General features: G+C 42.9%; 1 protein-coding gene across 1 annotated transcript in view; it reads right to left on the reverse strand.

The window, feature by feature from the left end:
• Positions 1–22,798, reverse strand: part of LOC143157341 (neural-cadherin-like) — a 61,270-nt gene that overhangs the window by 35,540 nt on the left and 2,932 nt on the right. Inside the window, exons 2-7 of the mRNA XM_076332166.1 lie at positions 7,874–8,068; positions 7,180–7,405; positions 5,647–5,851; positions 5,130–5,241; positions 1,189–1,438; positions 112–254 (exon numbers count right to left, since the gene is read on the reverse strand). Coding sequence (XP_076188281.1) covers positions 112–254; positions 1,189–1,438; positions 5,130–5,241; positions 5,647–5,851; positions 7,180–7,405; positions 7,874–8,068 — 1,131 coding nt within the window. The remainder of the gene's footprint in view (positions 1–111; positions 255–1,188; positions 1,439–5,129; positions 5,242–5,646; positions 5,852–7,179; positions 7,406–7,873; positions 8,069–22,798) is intronic.

The raw sequence follows: 22,798 nt of genomic DNA on the forward strand, positions 1-22,798 counted from the left end.
TTTGCAGATTATATAAATATGGTGCTTTCTTATGATTTTTGACACATAGGTGAAGCAGAGTCAATACAGATTAGACAGTAAGTAACTGTGTTCTAAAACCTCTTTCCGTACCTTTCTGACTATCCAGTTCAAAGTTGCCCTCCTCATTGCCTCCTGTAATTAGATATAGCAGCCCATCTCCATCAGGGTCCTTTGCCCGAACAGTAGCCACTAAGGTGCTGGGACCAGCATCTTCCGAAAGGAAAGTTCTGTAACTGATGCACATAAGGGAGCAATGGCAGCACATTTAGTGTCAGAATAACCATCACCATGTTAACCATCAGCCAAGGATTTTAAATTAATCATGAATGTAATTTTTTTAAGCTTTGCGCATGCAATCATGGAATCTTTAATCAGTTTAAGATGAGACTTGATCATCTTTGTCCAGCATAAGGTATGTATTTTAGGATTGTAATCCTGCACTTTTGGTATACGTAATTTCCAAGGATCTTTTGGAAGATATCAACATGCACCATACTACATTGCACTGCAAACCAGGATCACTTGTCTCCTAAAGATGAGAAAAAGGACTGGTATCTGTCATGCGGTGTTTCTTATATCCCTGTATACTAATGGAAAGCGTCAGATACTACAGAGATGAATGTAAAACAGTATTTCATTTTGTAAATAAATGTATGCATGTTTTGTATTTAAAACATGTCCATACTTTAAACTTGTGCAAAAAATAGAAATTATATTCATTCAGGAAAGGAAAGAAGGCATTTTAAACAAGCAGGGCCTCATGAAATTAGCTTACAATACAATCTGCTGATGATAAAATTAAGTTTTAATGTTTGCTAACATAAGACCGTCTTTATCTATCATATATTTATACATGGACAATCACTTTGAGACCTAGAAGTCAACACAGTCAAAATCATTCCCTAGAGAGTTAGGTCTTCTATTCATTCTGTTCTCTCTCTATAAATATAAAGTTAATATGCTGGTATCACAACTGGTGTATTTTTTTTATACAATCTAGAAACGAAAGGCCAACTTATAAAGCCTTTCTTCATACAAATTACCCCTCAATTTCACTGGTACTTATAGTTGCACAGCACAACAAGTTACCATTTAGCCGAGTGTTGTTAAGGTTACACGTATGAACAGCATCTGTGAAAACCAAAGCAGGCGTTCAAGCTGGCTTACACGGACTGGGAGAAGACAGGAGCCTCATCATTCACGTTGGCCATTCGAATCCGCACAGACGCCGTCCCTGTCCGAGGGGGTTGTCCTTTATCGACAGCTATTACCACAAACTCATACATATGGTTTGCTCGCTCAAAGTTCAGCCTCTGGTTAGAATTGATGACCCCGTGATGCGTGATGGAAAAATCAGTGCTCTGGATGAAGTAAGTGATCTCAGAGTTGGAGCCAGAGTCGCAGTCTGTTGCAAGCACTATTAGAGAACACGTTTAGCAGAACGGTCATGCTGCAGAAGAGGTTTGGTTATGCCATTTCCTACCAAGTCAACTTCAGATACTCTTTTTTTTTTTTTTGAGAACAGATGTCACCTAAATCTGTTTTATCCATAAAAGCCTTATTTTTGTGGTAAGAGTCTGGGAACTCAGCAGGAGGCTGGGAGTGAAAAAGCCAAACAACTCTTCCCCTCCTCCAACCCAGCCCGACTGATCGCAGCAAGGCGGGTTTGCAAGAGAGCCGTGACCCCAATACTATACAACGTGCTTTGTACAAATAGCAGTCAACACTGGTAATTACCGCACAATCAATATGCATGTTGGTAGAACATTATCAGTCATAAACTGTGTCCTCACTCTCTCCAGGGATGCCATTCAAATTTAATTAGCTCCCAGCTATGTTATAGCTAAAGTACTTTTTAATTACCTGGCACTTCAAGGTACAAAAAGTGATTAAACATTCCTCCCCAGCAAGTGTTTATTCAGTACGTTGGGTGTCCCATCTGCTCAGAAGCAGCAAATCAGCAGAACAAAGAGCTAGAGCTCACAGTGTAGTATCAAAAGTGATTTTTAAGAGCAGGAGCTCACCTCTTTAATTACCCTGCCATTTTTCTAGCCAAACAATGAGGCTTGCGCTCACACCCACCCTGGTATTGAACAAACTCCTTATTCTACCAGGAGGATGCAGATGCAGCCATTGTGGTAGTACACAGCCTTTTGGAAGCAGAACAGTGATTGCAGTGCATGGACACCCTGGCAGACAGCTACAGCGTCATCCAAAAATGAGACGAAGAAACAAGGACCCATCATTATCAGAGTATTAACTCAAAGGGCTTAATTCCCCTCAAAGGGGAAGAGAACGATTTCAAAAAGCGCACTGAAATGCTGTGCTACTTAGTTGCAAAAAACTCAACTACCTCTGCCTGTGGAAAGTTACTCATCTGGGTTTAAAAGGACATTTAGGATGGTTGTAACATTTTGTTTAAAATCTCTCAAAATCCTACTGTGAATAAATGTTTGGGTGTGCTACACACTACAAAGGCAAGGGCTTTAGAGTTAATCACTCTCTTGCTGTATTTAAAACCTAAATATATTAAAACCTCAAGAAAGATTGAAATGAAAGTGGCTTAAAACGGTTAAATTTAGTAGTCAAGTATTGTTTTTAGAGAGAGATGCAGAAAGTGAAAACATACTTGATTTGAAAACTTCTGATTTAATCTGCAGAGTCATTACCAAGATATTGTAACCATTCACAAAAATACATTTTACGTGCTTAACGATCATACTTTTTTCCCCCCAGATGTTTCTGGCAAATAGGGAACGTGATACTTGTACATGACAAAGATGTGCCTTACTTCCCAACAGCAACTGGGAATTCCATTCCCCTTCCATTTCATTCCATCCTGCAAACTGATCTGCATTGCAAAGGTATTTTGAGGATCATATAGCAACCACAAACAGGTCTGTGCTAGCTCTACCCATGCTCTAAGCTAGTTTAGTGCAAGCTAACTCCAGCTCAAAGCCTAGTATGTTAGCACAAAGTTGCCGGCTATAACTCTAAGCCTTGCTCTGCTGGCACAGTGGTGCAGCTGAAGGAGTACGCTAACCCCTGCTGAGAGCATACCTCCATGCTTTTCAGATCATAGCTTGTTTGCATCCAGACACCTTAAAGCACATGCAGTGAGCATAAATCTGCCTGTAATGACTAAGGAGACAGACTGACTCAACTAGCGTAGCATCAGCACTACAAACATGACACAAGCCAGACTTAGAGTGTGTTAAAATAAAAATGGTTAACAACTAAAACCTACATTTACATCATCCACAGTTTTAACAAATGGCATATATCACACGATCTTTTTCACTGCCATTGATAGCAAGCCAGTCAGCCTCAGAATGGCAAAGGCTGTCTCAAATTTGCATTTATTTTTGTTTGTGGGACATTCTGAGGTTGCAACATCTCACCCCTCAAGGAACTATAGCCAGGGTAAGAGCTGCTTTTTTTTTTTTTTTTCCTGAGGCCGATACTTGCTTTGGCAGTCAGAGTTAGTGGCACAGTACTCATCCAGCACAGGGTACAGGTGACTGCACATACGGCTTCCTTGCAGCCACTACCAACGCTGCTCAGCCCTTCAATACCAAGTGAGTGTTCACCCACCCATTTTCACTGACTGTCACTATACTTCCACCTCGCATTTTCTTTTCTAAGAAGGCTCTTTCTCTTGAAATGTGCCCCATACGGCAAGACAACCAAACGGGATGCAATTGCACAGCTTTGCCGTTCTGCTTGCTTTGATCAGCTTTACAAGTGTCCTGGAGAGAAGAGCATACATCTCTTTAAGGAAGATCACATGCTTAGGAGTTTTGGGAGTTGATCATTCCGATCAACTTATTTCTTCCCTAGAGCCATTAAACCAAAAAATGAGCTACAGCAAGCTCTGAACTCTCTTGCTAAGTGTTTAGCAGTCCCTGCAGCCCTCTTACCAGCATGTGGCTATGCAAGGGAAGCTAAGCTTCTTATCATCACTGCAACCTGCATGTGTTCAGCTTCAAATTCAGGAAATTTACATTGTTGTCTTCAAAAAACACATCTTAGACACGTAAATTTTTGCTAAGTCTTGCATTGGCACTTACCTATTTCTCACAAGGTTCATAACCCTCCTGAAGTCTCAGCCCATGTTCCCATTACTACCCCAGTACCGGCCCCTACTTTCAGTTTGAATACTTACAGCAAGCCTGTAAGCATTCTCCCAGTTTTAGGCAGAACACACCTGTGGCATGCATCACATCATGACAGACTATGTCAGATCTCGAGACATCTTTGAAGGCATTTAACTGACACCAGTAAAATAGGTTGGAGAATGGACTTTTGTTCCTTGTCTGTTGGACTCTGAAGACTGAGACAAGAGGTGCAGCATCATCCAATTTCACTCCTTATTTGTGCAACCACAGTATTTCAAGAGTGACCTAGAAGTTTTGGTTGGAACTTGGGGCTTAAAATTATTTCCAACAGCTCTAATCTTTCAACAGGATACTATTCTAGCCTCTAAAAATGTTGTCTGTGCACTCAGGCTTTATGTGCAAGTGATATGTGGCCATGTTAAACACAACAAACTTGGAATGATGACTAGTAAGCCACAACCATAAATATAAAAGTTCACAGGCTTTCCAAAGGTTTCTCCTTTAACACTTTGTAAGTCAATTATACAGCATTAATACCTATTTGATAAAACTAGCTGCCCATTTAAAAAACTTTTTTTTTCTTAACACATTAAGAAAAGAAAAACTAGTTGCAGCTGCTTCCAGGACACAAAAAGATGACCAGATGACCAAGATGAGTTAAAAGACAGCCACAAGATTTAAAGGAAACAAGCTCTGGCAATCCACTAAGTCACTGCCTGTCAGCTGCCTTAACTGCTCTTGGGATACCACAGGATCCCTCCTTGGGCACAGCTGTGTGACACAGCACAGTGGTCCTCACCTGAAGACACAACTCTCAGGATATCTAAAAGCCATCTACAGCTCTCCAGGAAGGCTGCCATCCACATCTTACAAAGGCAGTGCTCGCTGTGGAAGAGACAGCACTTCCTCACGGTAAGAATCATGAACATGGAACACAAGTCAGCAGGTCCATGGCAAGACTGAAACAAAAGGTACCGGGATGGTCCTCACCTTGCAGTAGAGACGTGCCAACAGGAATGGTTTCGGGAATGTTGTCTCTGCTGTAAATGGAGCACTGGAATTCAGGAGAACAGTCATTTTCGTCGGTGATATGGACCATGACCTGAGACAAAAAGACAGGCTGAGAGGAGATTTTAGTTTCTACACTTAGGAAAACGGGCACCTCATTCTGGACACTGCCTGGGCAGTCATTGCTTTTGCTGCTGTCCCATCCTTACACCTCTGATGATAAACTTTTTCTCAAGCTACTCCTGTAACACATAGAAGTATTATCTCCTCCACTTCCAAGCAGATGGGAGGCAAAGCCAAAGACAAATAACAAGAGGTATTTCGCAGAGCCTAGATCTGAGCCCAGATCAGAGCCCAGCCTTCTGCCTGCACCATAAGGCCTCCTCCCTCCCGAGCATCTTCACAAGTTTTCTAGGCTATCCCTGTGTGTAACTGGTCCTGCTAATGAGGTAACAAAGATTGCAGAGACAGTAGGTAGGAAGCAAAGTGATCCACATACCTCAGTCACGCTGCTAAGAGCACTCTCAACTTCCATGGCTTTCAGTAAGAGGTGATAGAGGTGGTGCTCACTCTCATAGTCCACGGGGTGGGTCAGGCTGAGCTCTCCGCTCTCCTGCCTCACCTTGAAGAGCCCACTGGGGTTCATCAGCAGAGTGTACGAAAGAGGCTGGCTCTGGAAAGAAACAGCCTCAACAACTGCTACTCTGTAAAGAATGAGAGAATAACCCTTTGCTTCAAAACAACAATAACAAAAGCTGTCTCCTGAGCACCTAGAAGAGGAAGATGAGGATGTCAAAAGGTGAATCTCTCACTTTGTCAATGCTGGGCTCAGCTTTGTATTTAGACTGGACATCCCCCTGCTACAGGGAGCCCACCTACCCTCTCTTCTCTCACCAAACTGATCCTCTGACATAGAAGGGCTGGGATAACAACCCATTTCAACCCCTTACTAACACGAAGACATCTTTTTCTTCCCCTTTGTACCCTTCCAAATACTTGACAGCAGTTACTGGTTCAGCTTCAGTTACAGAGATTACTGAACTACTACACTTTTGACTTTCTTTGAAGCTGTATATTCAGAAAAGGAACTGGTTCAGAGATGGATGGGAAACCCATGAAGTACAGGGCCTTTCCAGACCCTGCTGTCCACTTTGGCAGGACGCGAAATGAATGTTTGCCTCCCTGCTGTCACTTATGCTTTGAAGCTCCATCTCTCACAGCAGTCTCTGGCCAGAGTGACATTATACTTTAAGCCCATCTGAGTGAAAGCTCCAGCGAAGGAGACAAATTTTCTTCCTCCTCCTCATTCAGTCTCTTTTAAGGGGTAAGTGGCACATCTCCAGTAGTTTTTCCTACTTCATCAGCTTATTTTGAGGTTTCCTACTGCTTAAAGGCCCTATGGCACGGCTCCACCTGCTACTTGGTGCCTTAAAAGCCCATATTGCTCTCAAGCAGCTGAACAGTAACAATAAAACCAGAGCCAGCTCGGCAGCATCTCCCCACTGTGGCCTGGCTTAGTTACTCTTCACACAACGGCAGAGCCCCTTGGAGACTTAGCTGTATCTATTTGCACTTCACACAGGCGTTGTTATCTCAAGAGTCTGGCAATGACTTGCCATTCTAAAAATTTAAATACAAGTCAAACAGGATACGAACAACTCCAAATCTGGTTAATTAAAAGGCAGTCTTTTTCAAGCAGTCATTTATATCTGAAGTTCTCCAGGAGATGCATAGCCAGGAGTTTGGCTGTTTTAATTCACGATGCAATGCAATAAGATCCCAAGAGCATTAAAATAATAATTTCAGCAGAATTCCAGCATCCCAGACTACACCATGTGCCACACTGGAGACTCTTAAACACCAGAAAAGGCACCATTTCTTTTAGAAAACACAACGCTATTTTTAAAGTGTAACAGGCAAACACATACGCATAGCCCTGAGAATCAACAACACAAAAATTTCACTTTATTGTGTTCTGTGAAGTTCCTCTCAGACTGTAGGGAGGGAGTTCACCTAACGAAGTACAACTTACTTTTCTCCTGCTGGAGTATTTTCAGGGACAAAGACACTGTAGGACATGTTAGTGAACTGTGGAGGTCGGGAGCCTGCCAGGATAGAAATGGAGGCATAGGGGCTTTTGTTGCCATACTCATCGGTGGCTTCCACAGTAACCATGTACTCCTTGTTCCACGTCAAAGGCAAGCCAGTCGTCATGATAATGCCAGTATCCTTATCTACTCGGAATCGCTCTTCACCACCTATAAATATATGCACAAAGCTGGTCTGAAAAATGCCCCATAGCAAGAACATTTGCATCTTCACTATTTTAAGGTAAGCTATCCTCAAATCATCTACCTATGTCCTTGCATGCACTTCTTTTTTCCTCTGCAGTTTTGCACCTTATCTTTCACTCACACTGTGCTCTGTTGACCAGTGCAGTGTAAAAGAGATGAGAACAGGTGAGAAATGGAGCCTTAAGATAACAGTAAGCCTGCAATCAATTTCAAAATAGAAGTAAAGCAAAGAAAGTGGCAGCAAGAAAGATTCCCATCCACGTAACTGTTTTACTTAAAGCACCTCCAGCTTCTACTTGCTGTGCCTGCTGTATCTTTAATGATTCCCCAAGGGAAAAATCTATGAACGAAATGATAAAATGGGAAATTGTTAAGAAAAATCTGCAACTTAACTTAATAGAATTTTACCATTTTTTTTCAGAATAGACCTACCTGCAATGAGTGTGTAAGTTATCCCAGCACTGGTGTTTTCATTGTTACTGTAATATGCGACAAGCTGGTAGATGAGAGTGCCTTTTCGGGCATCTGGATCGACACGTGCCAGGTAGGGGTATGGGTACATGCCCCAGGACAGAAGTTCCTCTTCTGGGGCAAGGAGTGTCACATGGCAGAGGTACCAGTCGTTATCTGCAAAAGATGCATGGATTTCTAGACAACTTGTTCACAAACTTTAGTCGGGAATGTTTAAGATCTTATCCGTTAGTATCTGTAAACAAACTGAATTGCCCATCACATTCATGCTATCACGTGCACAAAAAATTCAGTACAGATATGGAGTTTGGCAGCTCGATGTGTATTAAGTGCAGTTAACAACTAAATAAAAATACTTTCAATAATAGCTTTTAATTAGTTAGATATGCATATTAAATACTATGTCAGTTACACCACTTGCCATGACACAGTTTTAAGTGCGTACTTATCCAGACTCAGGTGAAATTTGGCCTTTTTATTTTCAACAAATTCAGCATAAATGTTGCCAGCTTTACCAAATCAGGTTTAGGGCTTATTAAAATATTTCTCTTAAAAATCAGTGGAAATGGTAAGCAATCAAAACCCCCTAAAATTCTTCCCGCTCCAACACTGATTTGTTTAGTTTTCTCAAACCACCAGATATTCAAGGAAAGGCATATGTGCCTTCCCCTTGTGCCCCCAGCATCCCATCTGGTTGCATCTTAGGTGAGTGAAACATGGCCTTTGAAATGGAACCCCCCCAAGGCAAAGCCTTGGGCTTTGCTTCTACAGGGAGAGGCAAGCGAAGTGGCAGGTCAGCCAGCAGCTGCAGTGAGAGAGCAAGCCCTGTGTACTGGCAGGGGAAGCACAGCACAAACTGCTCTCTACTGGGCATGGAGGATCTGGGGTTGGGAGCAAGCACCTCTACCTGAATCCCTGGAGAAAAACGGCACATGTGTTGACTGTGCCTGTATTGTTTTGTGGCTAAGAAGTGAACTCCAATACCTACAACAACTGGTGCAGACGATTGCATCTGCGCAACCTTGGACTGTCAGACTTGGGAGCAGCCTGGAAGGACCCACACCACTGAGTGTCTGACCTAGATCCCCCCTGATCTCTGACCGATAGCATGGTCTGAGGGCGTTTGAGTAGCAGGGTTGACCATCAGCGGAACAACTCCTGGGATCACCCCAGATCTGCTCCTGGGGTGGCTGTGCCACCGCTAGTGCCAGCCCAGTAAAAGGAGTGAACCCCTGACATGCAGAAGGGCTGTCCACAGAGAAGAAAGAGAAGGAACCTTCTACTGCAAAGAACCTGTAGAGATTTAATCACAGTATTTTTACCTCTTGGGACACCTAAATTTAAACCTTTTGAACTCACAGCAACTTGCTAACAGATGCTAAAAGTACATATGAGCTTCTTGAAGAAATTTTCCTAAGCACATTTGTGTTCCAGAGGTGGCCTTGAGATTTGACTTCAAATCAAAATGAATATATTATTGAATATATAAAATAAGTTCAAATTAAAAAAAGAAACTAAATGTAGAAAGGGGGGAGTAGAAAAGTACATATGAAAAATGCACGTTGTCTGCCTGATAAAATATGATCACATGCTTGAACAAACTGGACTGAGGTTGCAGGTCTGTGAAGGGCTACACCACTATGAAAAGAAACACCCACCTGGGTGTACGTATGTCTCATACAGGAAACCCTTGATCTCTGCCTTCAGGAAGGCCACATTTCACATAGGATGGAAGAGGACAGCAGCACGTGGACAAAACCAGCACTAAAGGCAAGAAGTAAGCTAGACATTCCAAACAATTTTTAACTGTGGACCTCAGGGATCCGATACTAAATATAAGACTACACACAGATAGAGACATCTGCTGACACACAAGACCTGTATTTACGAGCAGCCTTACCCCACAGTAAAAATACGTGCTGGACAAATTTACCAGAGGTAATCATTCCCAGGAGAGAAAAGACTTCACTGAAGTTTTGTGGGTTTTTTAAAGTATGTAAAATAATTTAAGACATGGTTTCTTTAGCTAGAGGAAATTCTTAGATTACGTGGTTTCTGGTTTTCTAATGTACCAACATTGCATACATGGGAACATTTGTTAAACATGCTCCTCTAAGATTTTTTTTCTCTGTATGGCTCAGTGTAACACAAGGCACAACCCTCAGCACGAGCTAGTGACTCACAAGAGCAGCTGTAAAATACTGTGGTCAGTATTTTATCCACAGCCAAGAATGAGGGCTGAGAAACACATGTTTTAATTAACCCAGCTATAGGCAGTGTCATTTTGCTAGGGCCAAGTAACAGAATGAAAGCTTGTAGGCATACATCATTAAAAAATATTTTTGTTCATTCATTCGTCTAATTCAGGCAGTTCTAATTTCTGCAGAGATGAATATCTAGTCAAGCATTTTTCCCATTTATTGAAACCTAGAGAATGATTTCAAAGAATTATAATTATACGGCTTATTCCTTAACATTGTCCCATGTAGGTGATCCAAGTGTTAAATATCAATCAATAACAAAGTCCTAATCCTGCTGTAAGAATTGTAAAAACCACCACCATGTCAAAATGTCAGCCCTAAACCAGGACTTCATGCTTTAAAAAAGACAGACAAGGGAATAAATTTCACTGAGTTCAGGACACCATGTCAGGGGAAATATTTGTGTTGTTCAAATTTACAATAATTTTCTGGACTTTTACAAAAACTTCATCTCCCCCCTCTCTGAAATGTGTATTTAAATAGACTCGTAGAAGCATAGAATCATTTAGGTTGGAAAAGACCTCTAAGATCATCAAGTCCAGCCGTTAACCTAACACTGCCAAATCCACCACTAAACCATGTCCCTAAGCACCGCATCTACAAGTCTTTTAAATACCTCCAGGGATGAGGACTCCACCACTTCCCTGGGCAGCCTGGTCCAATGCTTGACAACCCTTTCAGTGAAGAAATTTTTCCTCACATCCAATCTAAACCTCCCCTGGCACAACTTGAGGCCATTTCCTCTCGTCCTATCGCTGGTTACTTGGGAGAAGAGACCGACACCCACCTCGCTACAACCTCCTCTCAGGGAGTTGTAGAGCACGATAAGGTCTCCCCTGAGCCTCCTTTTCTCCAGGCTAAACAACCCCATCTCCCTCAGCCGCTCCTCATAAGACTTGTTCTCCAGACCCCTCACCAGCCTCGTTGCCCTTCTCTGGACACGCTCCAGCACCTCAACGTCCTTCTTGTAGTGAGGGGCCCAAAACTGAACACAGTATTCGAGGTGTGGCCTCACCAGGGCCGAGTACAGGGGCACGATCACTTCCCTACTCCTGCTGGCCACACTATTTCTGATACAGGCCAGGATGCCATTGGCCTTCTTGGCTGCCTGGGCACACTGCCGGCTCATATGCAGTCCTCACTGAACCTTGGTAAAATTGTGACACTAGCAAAGCCTTAGATCACAGAATCACAGGATGGTTGAGGTTGGCAGGGACCTCTGGAGGTCATCTGGTCCAACCGCCCTGCTCAAGCAGGCCTACCTAGAGCCAGTTGCTCAGGACCGTGTCCACATGGCTTTTTAATATCTCTGAGGAGGGAGACTCCACAACCTCCCTGGGTAACCTGTTCCAGTGAACAGGGTTCCAGTTCTGGGGACTGCATTTCAGGAAAGATGTGGACCAGCTGGCAAGTGTCCAGAGAAGAGCAAAAAACACAACCAGAAAACATGGCCTGTCAATGTTGTGGTTTAATCTCAGTCGGCAACTAAGCACCACGCAGCCGCTCGCTCACTCCCCCCCACCCGGTGGGATGGGGGAGAGAATTGGAAGAGCACAAGTTAGAAAAACTCGTGGATTGAGATAAAAACAGTTTAATAATTGAAATAAAATGATGATGATAATAATATGATAATAATAATAATACACAAAACAAGTGATGCACAGTACAATTGCTCACCACCCACCGACCGATGCCCAGCCAGTCCCCGAGCAGCGGCCCCCCCCGGCCAGCTTTCCCCAGTTTATGTACTGAGCATGACGTCACATGGTATGGAATGTCCCTTTGCCCAGTTTGGGTCAGCTGTCCTGGCTGTGCCCCCTCCCAGCTTCTTGTGCACCTCCAGCCTTCTCAGCCGGCAGAGCATGGGAAGCTGAAAAGTCCTTGGCTAGTGTAAGCATTACCTAGCAACAACTAAAACATCGGTGCGTTATCAACTTTGTTCTCATCCTAAATCCAAAACACTGTACCAGCTACTAGAAAGGAAATTAACTCTATCCCTGCCGAAACCAGGACAGTCAAGAAAGGTGGAAAGATGTGGAGATTTTCAGGAGACTGCAAGGGACATGCTAACAGTGCTACAAGATGCCAAAGGACTGATGCATGAAGTCAGTCGCTGTTCCCTACCCCATGAAACAAAAAGTAACAAACTATCATTCCTAAGAAAAAGATTTGCATTAGATGTTAGGGGGTGGGGGGAATCCCCCAGCAATTTTTGAATTATAAGGATAACAGAGCACTTGATAGCGGCTGGAGAGGTGAGAGATCATCCATCAATGAGATCTTTAGGACCTGACTAGACAAGTATCTGCCACCAACCACTTTGTTATAGCAAAGCCTACCTCTAGGCAGGGGCACGGTACCAGCAAGACTGTTAACTCCTTTCCATCATGCTTTAATTCCCCTGCCCTTCAGCTTTTGCATCTCATTGATTTCTGAAGCTTACATGTTCACGTGTCACTCGTTCCCCAGCAGCCTGAGGGAATTTCTAGCATAAACTTTCTTTGGACCTTGTGTTTTTCTTTGGTGTTTGCTTAAAGGTAAGAAGTGAGGGAAGAAATGAATGCCACTCTAGAAACAGACAGCACCACACATGAAAGGAAAAACACAGGATGAGGCCAAACCTGGAGGGTCATAGTACAACAGCAGTTGGTAATAAACTTCAGATATCAGGTGGAACATCTTTCTGCAGCTGAGACCTGGCTCACTCCTTCAGCCCCTCAGCATCTATTTCTGCTTTTAGGGCTTGAAGGAGCAGAGCTGTTCTCTCTGTGCAAGTAAACAAAACTTAAACTGAAACAACCTGCAAGCATGCTGACAAAACAGCCCAGGTTATCTGCATACAGACATCAGAGCTCTAATTCTGGCAGAGAGTGAATGGAAGTAGTGAGGTGGGTGTCGGTCTCTTCTCCCAAGTAACAAGCAATAGGACCAGAGGAAACCGCCTCAAGTTGCACCAGGGGAGGTTTAGATTGGACATGAGGAAAAATTTCTTCATGGAAAGGGTTGTCAAGCATTGGACCAGGCTGCCCAGGGAAGTGGTGGAGTCCCCATCCCTGGAGGTATTTAAAAGATGTGTAGATGTGGCGCTTAGGGACATGGTTTAGTGGTGGACTTGGCAGTGTTAGGTTAACAGTTGGACTTGATGACTTTAAGGGTCTCTTCCAACCTAAATGATTCTATGAAGAAAAGATTGTTATAAAGGTCAGGTCTAAAAAAAGCAGGTTGAACATGCACCGGAGACTAACCGGAGGCCAGTCAAACAGCACTATTCTGCCCTATCATTCAGAAAAAGCTGTTCAGAAGAAGCACTTCGAGCCTTTGCTACTCAGGAGTACAAACATTTCTGTTCTGGTAGCTGTCTCCTCTTTGCACAGGCACCAGGTGTGAGAAACTCAAGGATTTTAAGGTGTTACAGACACATGGCAATCAAATACTATGAAAAATTATTGCATTGACTTGAAACAAGTCAGTGAAACAAAAACAGTCTTGATAAAGTAGGGTTTTTTTCCAGCAATGCACTGGTTTTTCAACTGCCATAACTGTAAAGGCATTAACAGATCAGGCCTCTGAAATCAATAGTGTTTTATTTTGTTCCACTGACACAACCGCAGCATCCTATTAAATCAAAATGCAACATCACCCAGTGATGTTACAGCTCACACATTTTGTCAATATGAATCATCCACTGAAAGGAAGGAAATAATCAGGAAACCAGGCTCTATAGCCTGTGAAACAAGATTATCACCAGGATGAAACATCTGGCCTCTGCATCATGCATTTGAAAAAGAGTCTCGGTATGATCAATCAAGTTTTGCTTGAGATACCAGTATATTGCCAAGGCTTCAGCTCTACCCCTTGTTTACATATAAGAAAAGCATGTCAGGGATGGCATGAAAGGGATGTCAACCAACCACCAGCCAAGAGGAACCTAAGTAAAAGGGTTAGGACGTAGCAAGTGCAAGGATGGGGGAACTCACCACATGGCCATCCATGCAATGAAGAGCTGCTAGCTTTCTGTCTTTGAGGGCTAAACACACTTGAGCAGATCAGAGCAGATATAGCCGCGCCATCCTTGGACAAGAGCATGAAAGCAAAGGAAGAACTGGAAAAGGATTTTAAACTGCAAGTGGCTGTTCTTGCAAGCTTGTATCAATTCCGTGTTCCTTTAGTCATTTATTTTCCTCCCTTAACGGAAGGAGGAAACATGATAGAAGTAATTTTCTTTTCCTGAGATGAGGATTAGAGCTGCACTGACTGATGTGGGTTTGATGGGACTAATGTTGGGAAGCTGAGAAGTAAAAAATGTGCATAAAAACGTTAGTTATGTTTTGCTTATATCCCCTCTGGCAAAATGAATCATTTGAATGTAAAAGAGACAGCATGGTATGCGAAGACGTTTCTGAAGTACCTGGCTTGAAATAGGACATCAAGGCGGGATGCCCACACAGCCCCTCCTTGCACTGTCAGGCCACACTGTTATCCCTCAGTGGCAGGGCAAGACAACAGGACCTTTGGCTCGCTATTGAACCCTCACCAGAAAATCCACACCTGAAAAATGGTTACTATCACAGCTAAGAAACCCTTGTCGTCCTCAGGACTGAAACACAAAATTAGTTTCAAAGGACCTGTATTTCCTCAAATTAAAAAGAATGTAATTGCCAGAAAACATCTGATGCACTGAATAAGTTAATAAATTTCTATCTCAAATATCATACAAAATTATATTTGAGATAGAAAACATCTTGTGTATATACATACATATAAATATAACTTGTCCTAGAAGTCCCATAAATGCTTGTCCTATAAATTTGCAGTTTTCCTTATAAATTATAATTTTCAAGAGTAATTTTTTTAAATGTAATTGGATATACTGAAGACTATGAAAAGATCAGCGTGTTTTGGTAGAAGCAAAAGGAAAAAAAAAGGACTAATTTATTTAGGCTTAAGTTGCCTTCAGGCTCCAGAGCCCCCTGCAGACAGGGCAGGTATGGAGGCAGTAGGGTAAAATGCTTCGCGGGCAGCAGCTTGCACAAAAACATGACGGCAGGTAGCAGCCATCCCAATGAACACCAGCAACATGATGTGTTCCCACATTAACACCGCACTTCAGCGTGGGGGATGGGGGAATCAGCACCTATTTCTGAGATCTACAGCAGAGACCAGACTCTCTGCTTGCCACAAGAAATGTTTTTCTTTTTTTTTTTTATGTTTAACATTACAGTCACCAGGGGTTACAATGTGCAGCTCACACTCCAGTCTCCCAAACGTATGACAGATCCGAGGAGCTTCAGGAAAGATCAAGGGAAGGAAAACAAAGGGGATTTGTGCAGGAAGACAAGAGAAAACACAAGACTAATTGGAAACTGTAATCCTTAGAGTTTAAGGATACTGTGCTTCACACCCCAACACAGAGTGATTTAAAGATAAGCCACTGACAGTGATGAACACTTCCCTTCCCTTAGCTAGCAGCCCCATCCCCTTGATGAGGCTCCAGTGAAGAAGACAGAGAGACGAGGCCTCCTGCTCTTCTGGGGGAGCAGAGAAAAAGCCCCGGCAGTCATCGCTGACACCTGTGCGAGTCAACAGGACTAGAATTGGGGTGAAATCCCCCAGCAGAGTTACTTAAACCACAGGCATGATGGCTGAAGCACTGAGAAGCAGCTTGTACGCCCCTCAAAAGCTATAGACAACCAGTTCCCCCTACTGTCATCGAATACTGGCATGATACTAGATGAAAATGTCTCCTTGTTTTGGTTGTTTTTTCTTGGGTTTTTGGTTTTGTTTTGTTTTTTTTTCTTTCAAGCACTGTTCACTTCTCTGACTCAGTTTTTGTAAGACAGCTTCGCATAAACGACCTCGCAAATCATAAACACCAGTTCATCAGCCTTTTTCATAACCAGATGCTCTATGGTTGCAAGACACACTGGTGCCCCAGTTTCTAACTTATCCTTGACTAACAACAGATATTCTTAAAATTCAAGCTGCTTTTGAACATTCCAGTCTTTATTTTGTAGTTATGGTCAGTCACGTACTCCAGTACTACCTGAGGATCAGACAAGACTGGGTCACTGTGTGACCCAATATACCCATCTCATAAACTAACACTAAAACATCCCTGTCCTCAAAGCACCTGCAATCCAGTCCTCATCCACTACACAGCATCCTACAAACACTGAGGTATTGAATCTGAAAAAAAATTAAAACACATATGGACATGCCTCATGAAAATTCTTCCATGTGTATTTTTGTGCCTTTCAGAAATTCCCCCAAAACTAAAGTATACGTAGGAATAATCTACTTAAGAGTGTTTAAACTTCCAACAAAATGTCTTATAGCAGTAATTAATCTTTACCCAGAGTTCATCTTCACTTTTAGAAATGCCTCTTAGCCTAAAGAAGTGATATTTACGCAGTCACGCTGTCCGCTGTGCCCCCTCTCTCCTGCCCAAGTGGCTTTTGAATCTGGCAGCCAGTTTGCTCCTCAAGCTTTATGAAAGTCAGCAGCTGTCCAGAAGAGGGGGATCCCAAATAAGGGTGCCCACTGAGGGAAAGGAAAAGGGAAAGCAGCTTTTGCTTGGTCTCGACGAGCAGACCGGTCAGCAATGCCTACAATGCTCATGCGTCTGCCCCAGCTGCCACACGTGCTGTCATGCCTCCTGGGAGAAGTGTTGGGGCAAGGAGGAGCTCTCGCAGCGGGGAGAGCCTTCATGGCACAGGTCACCCCTCCAGAACTAAAGCCTTAATTTTCTGAATTTCTTTTCTCCAACTCCCGTAAGAAAAGTTGTACAGGGCAGTTTTAGTACAGCTAGTCTGCTGTCATGGAAATGATGGGTCGGCTCCACCCCAAACGCTGATGAGAGATTCCTGAGGGTGAAGTTTCTGTTAATTAACAGATTCGGTTTCTCAAAAATACTCCTAAGGTTTGGATACAATGCTCAGGGGTATCACATCCCCTTGTGACATACTAGTGTAGCAACTGGACTCTGTTGGACTAAGTAGAGAGGGCCATGTCTTGAAGGCAGGGTAATATCCTCATTATCCCATTTACAGAAACAGGTCTCTTTACTCCCTTGAAAGCCCACAAACCACTACATTAGCTTGTGGATCAACAGCCCACAGCCACAGAACAGCTGGGCAATGCGACTGTACCAACTGCCTCATCTAAAGCTATGTCGGTGGGTTTCAGTTTTCCCTCCTTGGTTAACCACTGCCAGCAAGCTCGACAGGCCATTTGCATTATTTTCATGACATGTTTCTTAATATACACCAGCACTTGGACATGTTTTCTACTCATACACCACCTCTCCAATTTTAGGAGGCAAGGTCTTGCTTACCTCAATACCACCTGTAGACTTATCCAGTGGGATCATCAGAGCTAAAAGGCATTTGCAGGTGCTACTGCACAGATGGGCAGCAGAGACAAATCTTCAGCCAATTTTTTCACTTTTTGTGGGAATGCAAAGCTACAGCGGGTACCTCCATCACACTGGGTATCTGAGACACCTACGGCCTTTGTTGGGCAGCAAAGACATCTCCACAGGCAGATGTCCGTACATCACAGGAGAGGCTTCAGGCAGATGCAGGAACAGGACTGCAAAATCCATTGTATCTTTTCTTCTACCACATCATCCTGCCCTAGCCTTTAAAGCTTGACTGTGGTGTAATCCTCTAGTTTTTAAAATGTTTCAATTTTTTTGTTTGTTTCCAGAGGAAGGCTCTGAAGCACTGTCAGACCTGTGATTACAGAAGTAGCATCTTTGCCTCCACCCTTAAATCCACTGTATCTGCCAACAGCTGCCCATTACCACCTAACCACGAGGATTAGGAACCCTTCACAGCACTGCAGAGAAGGTGGGAAGTACAATTATTTACAGGATCTCAAAAGCTTCCATATGACAGGATTCTTCATAAAACAAGTTTTTTACTACAGCTTGCCATGTTAACAACCTACTAATCACCATTAAAAGATGCTATTAAATATTATACAATCCATAATTATTTGCAGGTATGTCAGTTGGTGAGGAAGTCAGACCATGCTGACATAGTAAGAATAGCTGAGGAGTCAGCAGCGCAGAGGACATTTGGGGGATTTTTTTAATCTTTTTTTTTTTTAAGGAGGAAAGTGTTGTAAGACACAGCTGCAATCTTGGCATTTAAAAGTTGCTTCTCTTTGCAGATCGTTCAGCTTTTACTGTTGATAGGAAGGAGAGGCATGTTCTTTGGGTTTGTTTCCATCCCTCACAACTTCATCTTCCACTCTCTGGTCAATATTGCACAAAGCAGGTGAAACAATACAGACAAAATAGATATTTGTGTGATACAGCACACTCCAAGACTGTACTTAGGTCACTGAAGTGAAACTACCTGCAAGGTCTCTTGTCTGCCAACAAAAAAGAGGCTCAAAACGTATAGTCACAAATTCTAGGAAGATTCCTAAACATTTTTTATAAGGGCAGCATCATTAAAGAAACCCAACATCCTTCGAGGAGCCTACGACTGGACAAGCTCCCAATCGCTGCCTCTGCCTTCCCGTTGTCCCACGCAACACAGCACCTACTCTTCCTCATTAAAATGGCACTTATTAAATTTAAAGTAGTTTGTGTGGAGCATAAAAGATCCTCTTCCTAGGAGGCAGAATCCGATTGCTGCAGTGGTTAGGAATCACCTCGCTTCCAGTCCCAGTCTTTCTGCGGAAAAGCTACAGGCATTTGTTCTTGTGTCAGCATTGTCCTTTAACATAAGTAAGCCTCTTCTTGAGGTTTGTTCAAATGGTTTTGAAATAAAAGTTGCTTGCTGAGGCTTTATGCAATAAGAGCTGTTCCTGTGACCATACTTTGAGTATATTAACTTCTTTCCAAACACTTAAAAATTTATCGTCACCAGCAAAATATCAGTATTTTTTTCAGCAGCAATAGCATGTTTCATATGTACAAAGAGATGCCAAAAAAAGCTGTAGCAATATTTCTTGTTAACACCATTGGATGCAACTGTAAGAGATGCACCTCAAACCCAGTAGCACGTGCACCTTTGGTAAAGGTGGACAGCAGCATTTAGAGGTGCGTTTGGATTAACCGGAGCAGCAGCCTCCAAAGGAGCAGTGTGCTGGTTCCTGTGCTGTGTCCTAAGAAATGAAAAGGTAGAGCTGATAGCCTACCTTCCAGTTCTTCTTATATACTGAATTTCTAAACAGATCCTCTTCCCCTTCCACAGACATATCCCTCACTGCTTTGCTACTTCTCTCTCACGAAGCAGATGTCTATTCCATATGTGTAGCATTTGTTTACTCACTCAAAAGCTCAGCCAACCCATCTGATGTAAAGCAAGTGCGTCCGTAGTCGTATGCACAAACTGCTCTTTACTCTGCTGTCACCAAGCGCTGCTTTTAGGTCCTTCCATCAGCAACGCGCAAGACAGGGAAGAGCATATAGTTACAGGAGCAGGACCCCAAGTCCTTTCCATCAGCCCGCTTCCTAAGGTCAAGCTTTCAAAGGCTTTTCTTAAACTTTCTGCTTAACTTTCTCTTAAATTTTGGACAGTTTCCACTAGCACACCAACTTCTCTGCTCAGGCTAAAACTCCAGTACTGTTGTGATACGCACTAGTCAGGGTCTGACTGCTTTAGCAAGGAAACACTAATGCCTGCACCGAAACGCCCGCTGAGAAGCCACCACCGCTCTCCAGCAAGGACAGCTTTCAAAGCCCATCAGAGATACACGAATGGGAGCAAGTTCAATTCCACTTCAGAGTCATATTCCCAAACGAGAAGGCTACATGCACGTCTGCCTAGGGATGCTTATATGAACAAACTCCTTGTGCAAACACGGTATGTGTGAATTTTGGGCCTCCCATGTGTAATGCAGGTGTGAAAAGGCGGCCGCAGATCAGCCAGCTCCTGCCTGTACACAAAAATTAAACCCTGCTGCACACCGCACAGTGCTCTTGGAGCGTGAGACAACACTGAGAGCATGTAGGGATATTTCTGGCATGGTACAGCTTTCATCTGGGTCTAAAACAGATTTTTAAATGCCTTCCTGCTCTTGTAATATAATGAAAACTCAGAAATATGAAATCACAGACTTTATAAAAGGATTTAAGATGTTAACATTAAGAATAAAGGGCTGAATATTTTATTTTGAAGGTCTCCTATTCCTGTTCTCTTTAACTTGTTATGATAAAGACTTTCTCATCATTTAAATAGCTTCTTATGTACCTTACTAAGAATACTTGGAACACAAACTTTGCATTTACCTCTTCAGTTTTTAAGCTTTTTGTTGGTTTCTCAGCTATAGACTTTATCAGACATTCTTACCATTTATTTATTGCCTCTGGGTCATTATATATTTTTACATCTTTTTTTTTTTACAGTAAGATTCTTCCAAAGATACATACAGACAGCGTAACACAATAACCCTCATCCTGGAGCTTGCTGTTTTGTCTAATGATCCCTGGCCATTAAAACGGTTTCATGGTTTAAGTGAAGCAAGCTTTTTCTCTGTCGGCACCTGAATTTGAAGGCATAGCAATGGTATCCACAGATGGTTTTAATCAGTCTGATACCAGGAGGGGGAAAAAAAAAAGCAGCATATAGTATGACCTCCAAACCTGATTGCCAGGTCAGATTTCTGTTTCTGGAGTCAGATTTATTTTGTTCTAAAAATGTCAGGGGGAGCCAGGAAGCAATGGGCCATTTCTGGCTGCATAAAAAAAAAAAACTAATCTATATCTTGATTTGAAATCATAGCCAACATATATGGATTACTTGTTAGTTTTTACAGAAGCTGTATTATGTGGATTGAAGGGCTTTCCTTTCCCAGTAGGTATCCTGGTGGAAGTTTTTTAAGAAAGTGCAAGGGACTCAAACCACGTAATGTCTCCGTGTGCAGTCTAGGCTCTATTTTCAGGAATTTCAAGATTTGACAGATGCCTTTTTAAAATTTAGTTTTCTTCCAGTGAGTCATAAGGGTTCAATACTGATCATATTCTACCATAAGACACCATACCCGAGGAACAGCATTATGCTACAGCCTCCTCAGTCAGATTTAAGACCTACCTCCTTGGAATTCAGTTACAGTAGTAAATAGTTGTTATCCCACCTGAACGAGAACAGGGGACGAGAGATCCATCTCAATTCCAAAACATTCCAAAATACTGAACAGCCTTACAACTCTTTTATTCATTTCAGTCGTAAACTAACTGCTGGCGTTTACCTCACTTCAATGTCTTAGGGCATCCCAGAGTTAAAGGGTTGCTAGTCTCAAGCTTACTCTTCAGAGCACTGCAGACATGCTGGAGGGGGAAGAGATTTGTCTTGCTGGGCTTTCGAGTCTCCCTTGTCGTTAAAGAAAAATAACCTTTTGTAGACTATGGAGCGACTTCTTACCAAGCGTGTTTTCAGTTTGATTGCATGTGGACTGTATCTGCGGTGTCAGTGTGTGCAGGAGCATGGAAATCACCCAGTGGGTCTCACTATTCCAAGCCAATGCAGCGTGTGCTCAAGTAAGACCTTTGTGGTAGGCTCTTAAGATTAAAAAACCAAAACAGAGCTGAAAGTCTGCTAGAGTCAAAGCACGGGGTAAGAAATTGTGTTCCTTCACTTTTTGAAACACGATAGACAAAGTCCTAAACATAAAGCTTCTACACAGGGTGCACCAGTATGTACCCCAGCTACAGAAAGGACGGCCTTCGGTGGAGGAAGAGGAAACAGTTGTGTAACTGCACACAACCCACCCTGTGTAAGTCGGTAACAAGTATGACAACCTCTGTAGGTGCTTGCAGGTGTGGGCAGGTGTGCATGAACAGAGGCAGACTTGGAAGGGAAAGGGAGCTACAGCCCTTTCAACCCTTCCCCACCTCTCCCAGCTCTTCCACGCTCAGGCTACGCACTGTTCCTCTGCCTTCTGATGGCGTAATCAGTGTTTGCAGGATGTTAAATGTCCCAGAAGAAAATGTGGATGAGGAAAGGGCGGGTCAGTAGTGCCTATCTTTGTGTAAGAGTCTTGTCTGAACTCCAGATCCCAAATCCACAGCTGCGCTCATGCAGAGCCCAGAACAGCAAGACGGAGGCAACCTGCCAGATTCCTAAAGAAGATGCTAACCGCTTTGTGTAGGTAAATAAGACAATTCACAGAAGTTGTGCAAACCTCTTTGCGATGCACAGTCCATGTACCAAGTGTATATTCAATGGGAGAACTGCATTTTCACAGTGCCAGCTACGGTGTCCCCACAGAACAGACGGCAGCCCCATACGCATCACTGCTATGAGTACCACTGAGCAACAGGTAGGATTCATATAGTTACCGTACTCTACGCTCAGCTTATTTCAGTATTTCAATCGTGTACATGAATACCTTGACTTCCTAGGACTACAGTTGCAAGAAACAATGCTCTAAGCTACTATCTGACCTCCTTTATTATTATTTTTTTTAAGTGCCAAAAAAGCTTTGCTTTTCTTGAAAAAAACAAAACCCCAAGACACGCTTCACTGGAGAAGCAGCACCTGTGAAATGCCTAAGTCCATTCACGACTATTACGTAAGAGATGGCAATTGATAAGGGTCCAATAGTTTTGTTTTTCAATTAATGAGAGGATTAAAAGTTTGGCACATGTTCCATAATATTGATTACTATG

The sequence above is a fragment of the Aptenodytes patagonicus genome, chromosome 2 (genome assembly GCF_965638725.1).
Source record: "Aptenodytes patagonicus chromosome 2, bAptPat1.pri.cur, whole genome shotgun sequence".
NCBI classification, from domain to species: domain Eukaryota; kingdom Metazoa; phylum Chordata; class Aves; order Sphenisciformes; family Spheniscidae; genus Aptenodytes; species Aptenodytes patagonicus.